This window comes from Acanthisitta chloris, unplaced genomic scaffold, assembly GCF_000695815.1.
Source record: "Acanthisitta chloris isolate BGI_N310 unplaced genomic scaffold, ASM69581v1 scaffold34350, whole genome shotgun sequence".
Classification (NCBI taxonomy): Eukaryota; Metazoa; Chordata; class Aves; order Passeriformes; family Acanthisittidae; genus Acanthisitta; species Acanthisitta chloris.
In genome coordinates, this window is record NW_008651669.1 from 1 (window position 1) to 12,812 (window position 12,812).

General features: G+C 39.8%; 1 protein-coding gene across 1 annotated transcript in view; it reads left to right on the forward strand.

Moving 5' to 3' along the window:
• Window positions 1-3,376: 3,376 nt before the first annotated feature.
• Window positions 3,377-12,812, forward strand: part of LOC103801854 (lysine-specific demethylase 3B-like) — a gene marked incomplete at its 5' end in the record, with an annotated part of 12,099 nt that continues 2,663 nt past the window's right edge. Inside the window, 7 exons of the mRNA XM_009074292.1 lie at window positions 3,377-3,548; window positions 6,529-6,619; window positions 6,707-6,837; window positions 10,011-10,130; window positions 10,612-10,751; window positions 11,085-11,261; window positions 11,808-11,942. Of these exons, the coding sequence (XP_009072540.1) occupies window positions 3,377-3,548; window positions 6,529-6,619; window positions 6,707-6,837; window positions 10,011-10,130; window positions 10,612-10,751; window positions 11,085-11,261; window positions 11,808-11,942 (966 nt within the window). The remainder of the gene's footprint in view (window positions 3,549-6,528; window positions 6,620-6,706; window positions 6,838-10,010; window positions 10,131-10,611; window positions 10,752-11,084; window positions 11,262-11,807; window positions 11,943-12,812) is intronic.

Below are 12,812 nucleotides of genomic sequence, written 5' to 3' on the forward strand. Positions count from 1 at the left end.
GATGATCTTAAAGGTCCATTCCAACCCCTAAATTACTGTGATTCTTTGATCTTCCTATTTTGTGGGCTTGAAAAAGTTATTTGGGAAAAAAACCCACTTGGCTACCCTTCCCAGCACAATAAATGCTTACTGGACACTAGATCTGAGCCATATGAAGATCTTGTCCAAATTGTTAAAAGAAAAAATTCTTTTCCCTTAATGACTGGATGATGAATGGCACTCATTCAGTGTTGTGTAGAAAGACCAACATATTTTTCTCTTTTGTTTTAGAAATTGTCGTTAATAAGTTAAACTCTGTCTTAGCCCTGAATTCCCTTAGAGACCATGGGATGAATTCCTTCTGAATCTGTTCTTCAAGAATGTTTTGCTCTCCCGAAAATGGTTGTCACTCATCTGTGGGCACTGCCAGGATTCTCGTCTTATAGCAGCCTGTTCTTTTCTGAATTTTCATGCTAGGCTGTCTCTTTCTTCAGACACTGAAAATTTGGGGGGTGGTGGAGCTTTGTTTTGGTTCTCTCCTGTAGTCTGAGAGCAGATTTGGCAGGAAATGTGTTTCAGGTGAGTCCGTTATTCATTTATCTTGCAACTGTAGCTGTGTTCTTAACTACACAGAATTCTTTCTTTCATGAGAAAATCTCTGCTCATAGCTGTGTTCTTAACTACACAGAGTTCTTTCTTTCATGAGAAAATCTCTGCTTGGTAGCCAGAAGGATTCTACTAAGTTAAGTAGTTTGGTTATTTTTTCCTTTAAATTTCTATTTACAAGTGGTCAGGTGAATACAGCAGGGATCGAAATCTGTCATTTTTCTGAGCTGAAGACAGCTGGTTTATCTGTCAGCTTAAACTCTACCTGGCAATGGTTTTCACCCATCCTGTGAAAGGTACTGTTATTTTACTCCTCATACATGATCCCTAGGTTTTTTTTCTAGAAAGCACATCCTGCAGCAGTGCACACTGGGGAGCAACTGTCTGGAAAGTAGCTTTGCCTAGAAGGACCTTTGGGTCCCAGTGGACAAGGGGTGACCATGAGCCAACAGTGCGTCCTCATGACAAAAGAGAACTGTCAGCAGGTCAAAGGAAGTGATGCTTCTCCTCTACTCAGCACTGGTAGAAGCCTCACCTGGAGTACTGTGTCCAGTTCTGGGCTCCTCAGTGCAGGAGGGGCATGGACTTACTGGAGAAAGGCCAGTGAAGAGTCACAAAGATGATGAAGGGACTGCAGCATCACTCATACAATGAGAAGCTGAGTGAGCTGGGACTGTGGAGCCTAGAGAAGTCTCAGGAGAGTGTGAGGAGTACGTCTTAAGAGAGAGCCCACTGACAGGACAAGTGAGAGTGGACATGGGAAGTTCAGCCTGAACACAACCTAAATGTTTTTGTGATTTCTGTGGAGGGCTTTTCTGCCTTTTTTCCTCCTGAAATTGACGGAAGTAACAACCCCTTTTTGTTTTCTTAACTCTCTTCTGCAGTTGATGTTTTATTGCTGCCTTCTAGAACTTAATGACTGTGTTGTGTTGTATTTGAAAACCAAGAGTGTTTCTGTTATCCCTAAAGTTGGGGTTTTTTTCCTCCATTAATTTCTGAATCAATAGTTGTCCTCACTTAGGGACTCAAATTGAAACTAGTCCTCTTAGAGGCCATTGGGCAATCCAGAGGAAGCAGTGGTTAGTCACTGGAGCGTTCTTAAGCAGTTTGGAGTTGCTTGTGTAGAGCTCTGCAGGTATCTTTGCCTGATGCACTCATACTACTGCTACCTCTAGGGGCATCTGTGCTTCGCAGGGTTGTGCTGAGCTCCTCATGTGAATAGACCCAAGATCCACCTTCAGTGTTAAGGTGTAGGGCACAGCTCGGAATGAATTCAAACTCGCATAGACATGGGAACTGTCATTTTAACGTGGTAGCAGTTAGTAAAGCTAGAGTTCTTCAGGTGAGAGTAGTCCATGTGCAAGTTGACTTTGTACCCCCTTTTCCTTTTCTCTCATGTCTGGTAACTCTCTTCAGAGATGGCAGGGTGAGAGGAGCCAACAGGGTCTTGGCTAGTGTTGGGAGGAATGTCTCAAATACCTTTTCCAAGTATTGTCAGTTTAGCAAATGCCTTGAAATCTGTGTGGAACAGATACACGTCGTTAGCCTAAACATCTTAAAACCCCTTTTGCAAGTGAACAGCCTCCTTTCTGTTACTTGGTTTTGTCCTAGGGAATTAATGATAATTCATGATTATACATAAATGGTGAGTGAAATAGTTGAACAATTCATATCAGAATATGAAAATTTCACATGGGAAGTCTTTACTATGAATGCTGTTTCCAGTAGTAGCTGCATTTGTGCTTAAATAAAAGGACAGGTGGTGGGATTGTACAGTGGATTAACTTCATCTGGCTGCCAGACGCTCTTACTCAGCTGTATCCTCACTGCCCCTTCCCAACAGAACTGGGGGAGAAAATAAGGTGGAAAAGTTCGTGTGTCAAGATAAAGACAGGGAGATCCCTTAGTGGTTGCTGTCATGGGCAAAACAGATTCAACTTGTGAAAAAGTAATCTACTTTATTACCAATTAAAAATAGGGTATGATGGTGGAAAACAAAGGCAAAGCAGTAAACACCTTTCCCTGCCCTCTCCTTCACCTTTTTCCTAAAAGCTCAACTTTGCTCTCTCATTCCCTCACTCTGCCACCTCCTCTCCCCCAGCTCTGCCCCCAGAGTGACACAGTGGGGACTGGAGAACAATGGGGGTTGTGGTCAGTTTGTAACACTGCTGCTCTTTCCTCCTCCACTTTCCCCCTGTTTCAGTGTGGAGTTCCACTCACAGGACACTATCCTTCACGATCTGCTCCAGCATGAGCCCTCTCCATGGGCTGCAGTCCTTCAGGGATAGACTACTCCAGTGTGGGTCCCCAACAAGCAGTTTTTACCAGAAAACTTACTTCTGTGTGGGCTTCTCCGCACAGCTCCTGCCGGAGCCTGCTCCAGCATGGGCTCTCCATGGACTGCAGCTTCCTCCAGGGAATCTCTCTCTGCTCTGTGTGTGCGCCCATCTCACCCCACGGGTCTGTTGGAGCCAGGTAGAAGCATCTGTGTCCAAGATGGGCCACCTCCAGCCTCACCCACAGAGCCCACACCTGCTGCCCACACCTTGTCATGGAGACCTAATGCACTTGCCTTGGCAAGTCTAAGCCAAGGCAACTGCCCATGGCATGGAACTAAAGTTTGTTTTGACTCTGGTTATTTGCTTGATGCACAGAAACCAGACATGGATGAAAACAGATTTATGATGCTTTTGTATGGTGGTAGCCAGGAGTCTCAGCTCTTAAGAAAGTTTGGCTGCATGTGTAAGAAATTTGGTTCTGGTGGAGTAAGCATTCATCTTTGTATTCTCAGCCCGTGCTGGTATCTGGTGTCCATAAGAAGTTGAAGTCAGAGCTTTGGAAACCAGAAGCTTTCAGCCTGGAATTTGGAGATCAAGATGTAGATTTGGTGAACTGCAGGAACTGTGCCATAATTTCAGACGTGAAAGTGCGTGACTTCTGGGATGGCTTTGAGATAATATCTAGTAAGTAATATTTATGGCTGACTAGTTTAACTGAGCAGTCTGTCTTGCTATCTTCAACTCTTCCTTTTCCACCTATTTTCTTAAAAAAATAAAAAATATTGATTAAAAAAAATCCAAATATGTCTGTCTTGTCCAAAGAAGGCACTGCTCCTTAGCTGTAGCACACCCTAGAAAATGCCTGATCAATGAAGATTAGGGCAGCACTGCCCAAGAGAACTGTCTGTATTACAGCATGTTGGTGCTTGTTATTTTCATGTGTCAAAAAATGATCCATTTCATGGGAAGCTTCTTTAGCAAGCTTTTCTCAGTGAAATTAATCATCATTTACAAGTATTAAGTAATTTGTCTACCCTTCCTCTCCTTCCAACCTCAACTTTTGTTGTAAAACCAAGGGAACAGGCAGACCTAAATCAGACAGGCTTTTGATGCTAAAACTCAGACTTGGTGAAATACATCATCTAAGTAAACTTGACATTACAAATTGTTTTTACACTAGATCTTCTGTGGGTGCAAATACAAGTTTGTATGTGTTGTGAATAGCAATGCTGTATGTGTGCCTCACATGGCAGCACATAATGCTTGAGTTCTTCTTTGAGAAAACTGTCAAGTGTGAATGGGGCACTAACCTGTTAAAATTTTTGGGGCCCTAACTAGGCACTTTCAAGAGCTTCTGGAAAGCAGAGTGCTCCATTTTAGATTGTATATACCTGGATAAGAGTGGTCTTTTAGTTAGAGATGTTCGAGTTGTAATGGCTCATTGCAATGTTGCTGATTTTAGAGTTGTGTGTAAAATGGTTTTGGTGTTTATAGCTGTGTGTATATAGCAGAAATGTTAGACTGTTGGATGACTTGATGGAATGTTCATGCAACAGTCAATGAAATGATGGATTTGCAGACCAAGAATATTCCCTTCCCTGGTCATTTTCCAATCAAAGATCTCTCGGCACTTGGCTTGTTTTTATATGGTTCCACGTACAGAATATTGTATTTTGTACTGTTAAGTACTGTTATTAATCAGAAATAAATGGCATAGAAAGATATTCTGTGTAGTGATGGTAGTCAGTAAATTTCACAAACTCCTCACTTTTGTGCTAGGGTCATTCATGAAAACAGTAAATTTGTATGTGTCAGCTTATCTTTGGGAAATGTTATTTGTGGTTTGCCTCTAGACAGATAGGCTTCCTTCAGCAAAATCAGCTGCTGCCTTTCTTTTAGGCAGTGCCTTTACCACACATTATGTGAGAAATATTAGGGATTTAGGTTGGAAAACCTTATCACTCTTGATAGTTTCTTTCAAATACATTTTATTTAGTGTTTTTCAGACATGTGCAATCCCTTAGAGGAGGAGTATTTGCTACTAGTCTAGAGATTTCACACACTTAATTCATATGAAAACTGTTAGCTAATTATATAATGACTCTGACTTCTCTCATTACATGAATTTTTAGATTTCTGAAATGGGTGGTTGCTCCCCCTCGTTTTAGGTTACTGAACACCACTGACTTTGGAGGTGTGATTGAGATTATTTTATATGATGCTTTGTTCTAATTAATTTTAGTCTTGTTCAGTTTCTTTGAATACATTTGGGTTCAAAGTGGACTTTTGAAAGGTCTAACTTCTTGGTTTAGTCCTGCTTTTCTTTGCTGATCAGGTGTTTTCTGGGGTTTGTCCAGCTTTGTGTAAATCCATATGTTTTCATCTGGGTGGTTCTTACCTCTGCCCTTTCTGAATAGCCTTCCTACAAGCTGCGTCTTGGTTGAAACAGAGATCCTGTTGAATTCAAATTCTTGAACATAGCAATTTGCAAAACACCTTTAAATTCAAGTTCTTGAGCTTTTCAGTTCACTTGCCTCTCTAAAACCTGTAGCTCATCAAAATTTGTTATCTTTAAATCAGTCACTTTGGTTTACATACCTGCAGTTCATAATTCCTTTTAGCTTTGATTAAATCATTTTTTTTATATTGCAAACTAAGGCTGTATTCTGTAGCCTGTTGATACATAATGCAGATGTGATTCACAGGTCTCGAGTCCTAGTTTCTTAGATACGTTTTCTCTTCTGAAGCTGTTAGCAGCTCTGCTAGATCTGGGTAAGATCGCTTGATTTTTGTTTGGCTGACAGTCCTTGGTAAGGTAGGAAGCAGTGAAGGATGCTACTTTCTGGGGAAGGGGGGATGTGAAGACTGCTGTACACCGTTTTCCAGCTGATGGCTTCATGTAGAGCTGCGAAAAATCTGGTGAACTTTGTTTCTCTCTAAATGTTACTCAGAGTTCTAAGCTGCTCCATGTACCTCTTCCAGATAGACTGTCTTAGCCCTTGTAAGAACTGAGGCAAAACAGCAGTTGGCATGGTCAGTGCTGTCATAGCATGTATCCACTGTTGCCTATGCAATGCCATCCTTCTGCCAGCTTTCTCTGTGCCAGCCAAGGCTCACGTACGAGTCGCAAAGTGAAGAACAGATGTTTGATTTCTGCACCCTGTTCATTCAAGGGCCTCCAGCAAAGAAGCATTAAAAATACTAAAGGCTGTCTTCCTCTATGACCACCTTCCCTTTAGCTCTTTTGCGTGCGGTGTACCAAGGGCTCTTGCTTTACACTGAGGTTAAGGTCGATTTCAGAGCATGAACCAATAACTTTAATTTTATAGAAGCACCACTCCTCTTGAAATTGAAAGTAAAACTCCCTTAGACTTTGGTAAAAGTAGTAAGAACAAATGCTTTGGAAAGGCTTGGTTTTGAAGTTGAACAAAACTGTTCTAAAACTTAGAGCTGTGCACGATCTGTTCTGCTGTAGGTAATGACATGTTTATCTAATTGTTAAACTGTTGTCTAGTCACACTATAATAATGCTTGGAAGCCCAAAGGAAAAACAGCATCCGTTTTGCTGTGCATTATAAGAGGTACAAAAAGCCTTATAACTTAAACAAGATAGTGGGCTGTGGTAAAAAGATCCTACATGAAGAAATCAATTTGTTTCTTGCAGAACGGCTCAGGTCAGATGATGGTCAGCCAATGGTACTGAAGTTAAAGGACTGGCCCCCAGGGGAGGACTTCAGAGATATGATGCCTACGAGGTAAGTAATCTTTAGTATCAACACCTACCAGGCTGCTGTAGGCTCTACAGGAGGAAAACCTGCCTTTTGTCTCTCTTTGCTCTCTAGGTTTGAGGATTTGATGGAAAATCTTCCTCTTCCTGAATATACCAAGAGAGATGGCAGACTGAATTTGGCTTCTAGGCTGCCAAGCTACTTTGTCCGTCCTGACTTGGGTCCCAAAATGTACAATGCCTATGGTATGTGAGTAGTTCTGCCAATGTTGGGTTTTGTGACTCATTGTACTCAGGCCACATGCAAGGCTGTGGCATTAGCATGCTAAGGATAAGTGCTGAGTTTTGACTGTCATTTCTATTTCATTTGGTCCTACAATCTGTTCCTATGTTAGTCTTCTTTCTGTCAGATGTGTCCTTTTCTGCCTTGTATATCTGAGAGATATATATGAGATAAGTTTGCAAACAATTATTAATACATATTATAAGCATAATACCAGTAGAGGGTTCAAGAAGTTAGTATCTATTTGAGACCAGTTGTTATATTTAAGAGTAAAATTAAGCAGCTTCTGGGCACTTTGTACCGTGGTTTCATGTTTCCAACAAGGGTTGTAATTTTCTTAATCCATGTATGATAACACGGACCACAGATGGCATGCAAAAAAACCCTGTCACCGTGTTCAGCTACCTGAATTGGATAGTTTTGTCCTCTTAAGACTAATTATTAGCAGGTAAATAGCATACAAATGGAGGAAACCTTTATCTGAACACATATCCTGCATGGGGCTGAGAAGCGTTAAACTTTGTAAAGATTGTCATATAGCAGTGGGGAGGATATACGAACAATTAATGCATACCATATCAACTTGAGTTATCTCAGTTCCTGAATGCACTGACTTTGAGGTCACAGCCAAAAGCAGGGTTTGGAGAATTTTAGTTTAAAGCAAGCGATTGTTGAAGTTCCAGGGTACTTTTAAATAACAGACTGATTTGGAATTATGTACTTTTGCAGCTTGAGAGTAAGATAAATAACACTTAAAGTAGTTGCTTTTTGTGTATGCTGAAAAATGTCGAGTGATACTGATAAGGAAAAAGTTGCAGTCACCTTGCAAAGCAAGTATGTGGCAGCAAACTTACCCTAATGTAGCTTTTGTCATTCTCTTTGAATATTGGTGAGACAGAGGTGCAGTGCTTTTTAAGGTTTTGCATTCCAATTACTGGTACACCTACAGTAACAACTCACTCAAGGATGTGGAAGATTTTTCACAGTTTCACAATATAAAAAATATTTTAGCTCAGTAACCAAACGTGGGTTAGACTTAAGCTGTAAACCAAGATATTGCAGATCTGAGAAAGTGATGTGGGGTTATCTAATGGTTGGACAATGATCTTAAAGGTCTCTTCCAACCTTGATATGATCTATTTTGAACTTTTTTAGCAATATAACATCACTAATAAAAGTTAAACAGGGGGTTGCAGCTTAGTCACATTGAGCTTATTCAGTATTTAACAGTGCTGGGAATTATGGTTTATGTATTGCTAGACATGTTGAGTGAAGGAGTCTGTACACCAAACAACTTCTCATACTTCAAGCAGTACTTAAATAAGAGTGCAGCAAGAAGGAAGATAACTAGTCACTGCTGACTTGTCTCTGTGTGTTGCTAGTTGCTATCAATGGAAGCAATGGATTCATTGTGTTGAATTCATCTTAAATGTCAAAGCTTTATTTTCCGATGTACCAGAGTTTGCGGAGGGAGTGTCAATGGTATTTTTGTAGCATAGATTGTAACCATTTACTGTTTGATCTGTTTTAGGTGTAAAGGTCTTGGTGCAAAGAGAGAAAGTCTTACACTGTTTCCTTGGAAGTTAAAAAAAATTAGCTAGGTCTGTCTTCAAAAATAGTTTTGTATCTTTTTGTTCTTACCTGTTGTACAGGCAAATTAAAGGCTGGACCTAGATATAAACCCGGTGCTTCTGTCTATGGTGAAGAAGAGTAACTTTTCTAGTGTGTTAAATGTATTGTGGTTGTAAATATATGGCTTTGTTTGCAGAGTATGTGGTGGAAAAAAGTTCACAATAGTGAGGTCTTTCATGTGCTTAGCATTTTAAAGCATTAAGATACTAAAATTGTGACTGAAGTTTGATTCATAGTGATTTTCAGTTACTGTGAAGAAATCTTATTCCCTTTTGTGTTTAAAGGACCCTTAAATATTCACCAGTTTTATACTGAAGAATGTGAATACATGAACATGACACTTGCCATTGATGCTTTATTTGCATTTCCCAGAATACTGTGTGACTTAAATTAATTATTTGCTGGTGGTCTAAGAAGTGTCATTCTTTCCTTTTGTCCTGCTGCATCTTGCAAAGCACAGCTTTGAGGCAGAGGTCAACAGTTAACCTACTTTTTGTGAATTTGTCAGGCCTAGGTTTTGGACCTATGTATTATGTTTCTCCACCTTTGTATTTCAGTTGTGCTTTTTTGAAGTTCATGTTACAAACTCTCTGCATCAGTTACTGTTTCTGGTCTGTTGTGATAGGTACTGTACAGTGAGTTGAGTTCCTGTCTCCAGAAGCCGATGTTTTAAACAGAAAAGAGATAGATATGATGGTGATCCTAAAAATTAACTGGTAGTTTCATGGTCACACTTACATTAGTGTTTGCTGTTACAAAGATACTTCTAAAAAATGTTTAAATTTCCCCCCCCCCGTATTACTTGCTAGAGATGGTTACCCAGAAGCAGAGTGTCTTCCCCTGATCTATTGAAGGGTCAGGGGAAGAGACAAGGTGTTAATGAGAAGCTGAAAGACTTAATCAGCAAATGATTGAAATCTTTCTTCATTACTTACAGCCACTTGAGAAGTGTAAGTTCCTTCAATGTAAATATATAAGTACTTGAGAGTCTGCAGATATTTTTCCTTACTGAATTGTAATCTGAATTGTTATGATGAGTTGGACAACAACTGCTGTGAATTGAACTGGTCATATGAGAAAATAACAATCTGCTGGAAGCTTATACTTTTAACAGTCTTTGTTAGACTTTACACACCTGCTGCAGACAGGAGGATAACAATGCCACTTAAAGCACTCAGGGTTTCTCTCATGCCTCCAAGCAAAGGAAGACTTTGTGTTTATGAAAGCTAAGTTCTCTAGCACAGACTGCAGAAATGACCCTCAAAGAGAGAAAACTGAAGTGTGAGTTTGCTACTTCTATTTCCTGTAAAACTAATAGACTAGTTATCACTATGCTTTTTACTTATGTTACACATGACATGAAAATAACTACTTCAGCTGTTGTTTGACTTTGGTTTCTGCTCTCATTGCTAGGTAAAGTTAGCATTCTGAAAGATTTTTCAGGCAGGTTATTTCTCTGAGAGGTTAATCATAGAATTTGATTTTATTTTACTCTCTATTAAAGGTTTAATTACTGCAGAAGACAGACGAGTTGGTACCACAAACCTGCATTTGGATGTATCTGATGCTGTTAACGTCATGGTGTATGTTGGGATTCCCATTGGGGAAGGGACCCATGATGATGGTAATAGTTAAGGAGAGCTGTTTTCTCTATGTTAAAAATCAATTGTGTGTGTGAGAAAGAGGACTCTTGTCTTTTATCGTTTAAACTTGTCATATCTGTGATATATAATTCAAGTATACAAGGCAGTTTGCTACGTTTGCAGTAATTAAAAGTGCAGTAATGCTTCATGTTTCCAGCTGTGGAAGCAGCAGTTTTGCTAGAAATTAGGTACGTTCCTGAAGAAAGGAAGAGAAAAAGCAGCTTCTTACTCTTTCTTCTCCTTGTACCTGAATAATTGTAGTTCAGTTGAATTCATGACTGTCAATTGACACATTCCCTGAATTTTGTTAAGATGAAGCTTGATGTGCTTAGAAAAGGCACTGTATGATGCAGCACTTGCAGTGTGATTTGATTTAGTACCTCAAAATGGTCCTTCCTCTTCTGTATGTCAAAAATGAGAAACTTTGTAAGCATATTGCTTTTACATGGATTCCCCTTTCAGAGGTTCTGAAAACAATTGATGAGGGAGACGCTGACGATGTAACAAAGCAGCGAATCCATGAAGGAAGAGAGAAACCTGGAGCATTGTGGCACATCTATGCTGCCAAGGATGCTGAGAAGATACGGGAACTTCTCCGGAAGGTATGTTGCTTATGAAGAAGGCTTGAGCTTACTGAATTCCTTGACGAGCTTGCTTATAGCAGCTGAGTGACACAAATTGCTGTCGAGTGCATAGGTATTTCAGCGCTGTCTTTGAGGGCACTAGTAGTTACTGTGTTCCCAGATTTTCAGCCTGTTCTGGAATCTTCATACTAATGCACAAGTCACTCATTAAGACCTAAATGACCTTAATGAAAATAATGCTCTGCCTTGAAATAGTTTGTTTGTTATGTTTTTTGGTACAGACCATTTTGTGAGCCAGCAATATCAAGGTGCTGTGTCATGGTTTCTCCCCACCCCATGTCTTGGCCCTAGGTTGGAGAGGAACAAGGCCAAGAAAATCCTCCAGATCACGACCCCATTCATGACCAAAGTTGGTACTTGGACCAGACCTTACGTAAGCGACTCTACGATGAGTATGGTGTGCAAGGCTGGGCAATAGTGCAGTTCCTTGGCGATGCCGTGTTCATTCCTGCAGGTGCTCCCCATCAGGTGAGTATGCCAACTCTAAGCCATATTGACAAATAGAGTTGAATTTGAGGCACAACAGAACTGCAACTTCAAAGTAACTGTTAATTAATATTGATCACTTAGGTTCCTTTTTCTATGTAGGCAGTTCTTGCAGGAACTATTTGAATTGGATCTTAGTAATTCTGTTAGTAAAATTATATAAATATCTGAATGATGTGTATATTGCTCTGATGAAATTAAGAAAAAAAAAAAGCCAGGATGAATGGTGAGAAAACATTTCTGTGTAGTGAAACTACACTCAAGGGAACAGAATTCAATAAAAGTCTGGAGAAAAGTAAGAGAACTTGCCTTAGGAACACTAACATATGTTGAGGAACAAGGAACCTGTTAGATATTGTGTATTTTGTCCTGGTTTTACTATTAGACAAAATTTTGTTGGTTCTTGGTTTCTGATAAGTAAATGTGGAGGAACCTAAACATATAGGGAGTGGGAGGAGTGTTGGTGCTTTTTGGTCCTGTGTGCTTCATTCAGTCTTCATGAATCAGTCATTTGGTGTGGGTTTTTAGGTCCATAATTTGTACAGCTGCATTAAAGTGGCAGAAGATTTTGTATCTCCAGAACACGTGAAGCACTGCTTCCGTCTGACCCAGGAGTTCAGGCACCTGTCTAATACTCACACAAACCATGAGGATAAACTGCAGGTAACAAATTTATGTTAGTAGTCACCTATATCCTGTGTTTTGCCAGCTTTGTCCAGTACTAGAAACATGTGGCTTGTGATTTCAAGAAAGAGTAACACGTTTTCACAAATTTGGAGGTTCTTATTTGATAAGTGCGTTAATTAATTTTTAAATACTTACGTTCATGGTATTATGTAAACAAAAATTAGTAACAGATTTCTGGTTTTTCAGAGCACTTTACCCCTATTGGACTCATACATGTGTTGGTATTAATAAGTTTTTAAATGGCTGAATTCTGAATTGACAGCAAAGTGTAGTGGAAAAAAACCCACTATTCAAAAGGAACGAGTTGTGCTTTATTTTGAAGAGAGATGTTTATTTGACCAAGTACTCTTGTATTTGTTTCTTTATTGCCTAAAGGAAAATTGCTCCAAAAGCACAGGTTTGCTTAGTTAAATAAGGGATATGATTTAGTGGTGGACTTGGCAATGTTAGTCCATGGTAGGATTCAGTGATCTTAAAGGTCTTACCCAACCTAATTTAGTCCTAAACAGGGAAAGTAAATGCGTCTTGGTTTGAAGTGTGACTGCTTAAACTAATAAGTATGCACAGAACATAGCTGTTCTGAAGTAGTACATTGTGTATAAGACACAGAGAAGACTGCAGGAGACTTTTTTGGACTTTGCCTAATGCCTCTGAAGCATTAGTACCTGCTCAGTTTGCACAGTCTGTTGGCAGCTTTTTTGTGTATGAGTAATCACATGCATGTAAAATGAAGGAGGGTGGAGATCTGCAGAATGGCTGTCCTTGCAAAAGTGGGTGCTCCATATCTAGCCAGTATGTCACCCAAGGATGTCAGAACTTACCATGATAATTTGCTCAAACCAATTT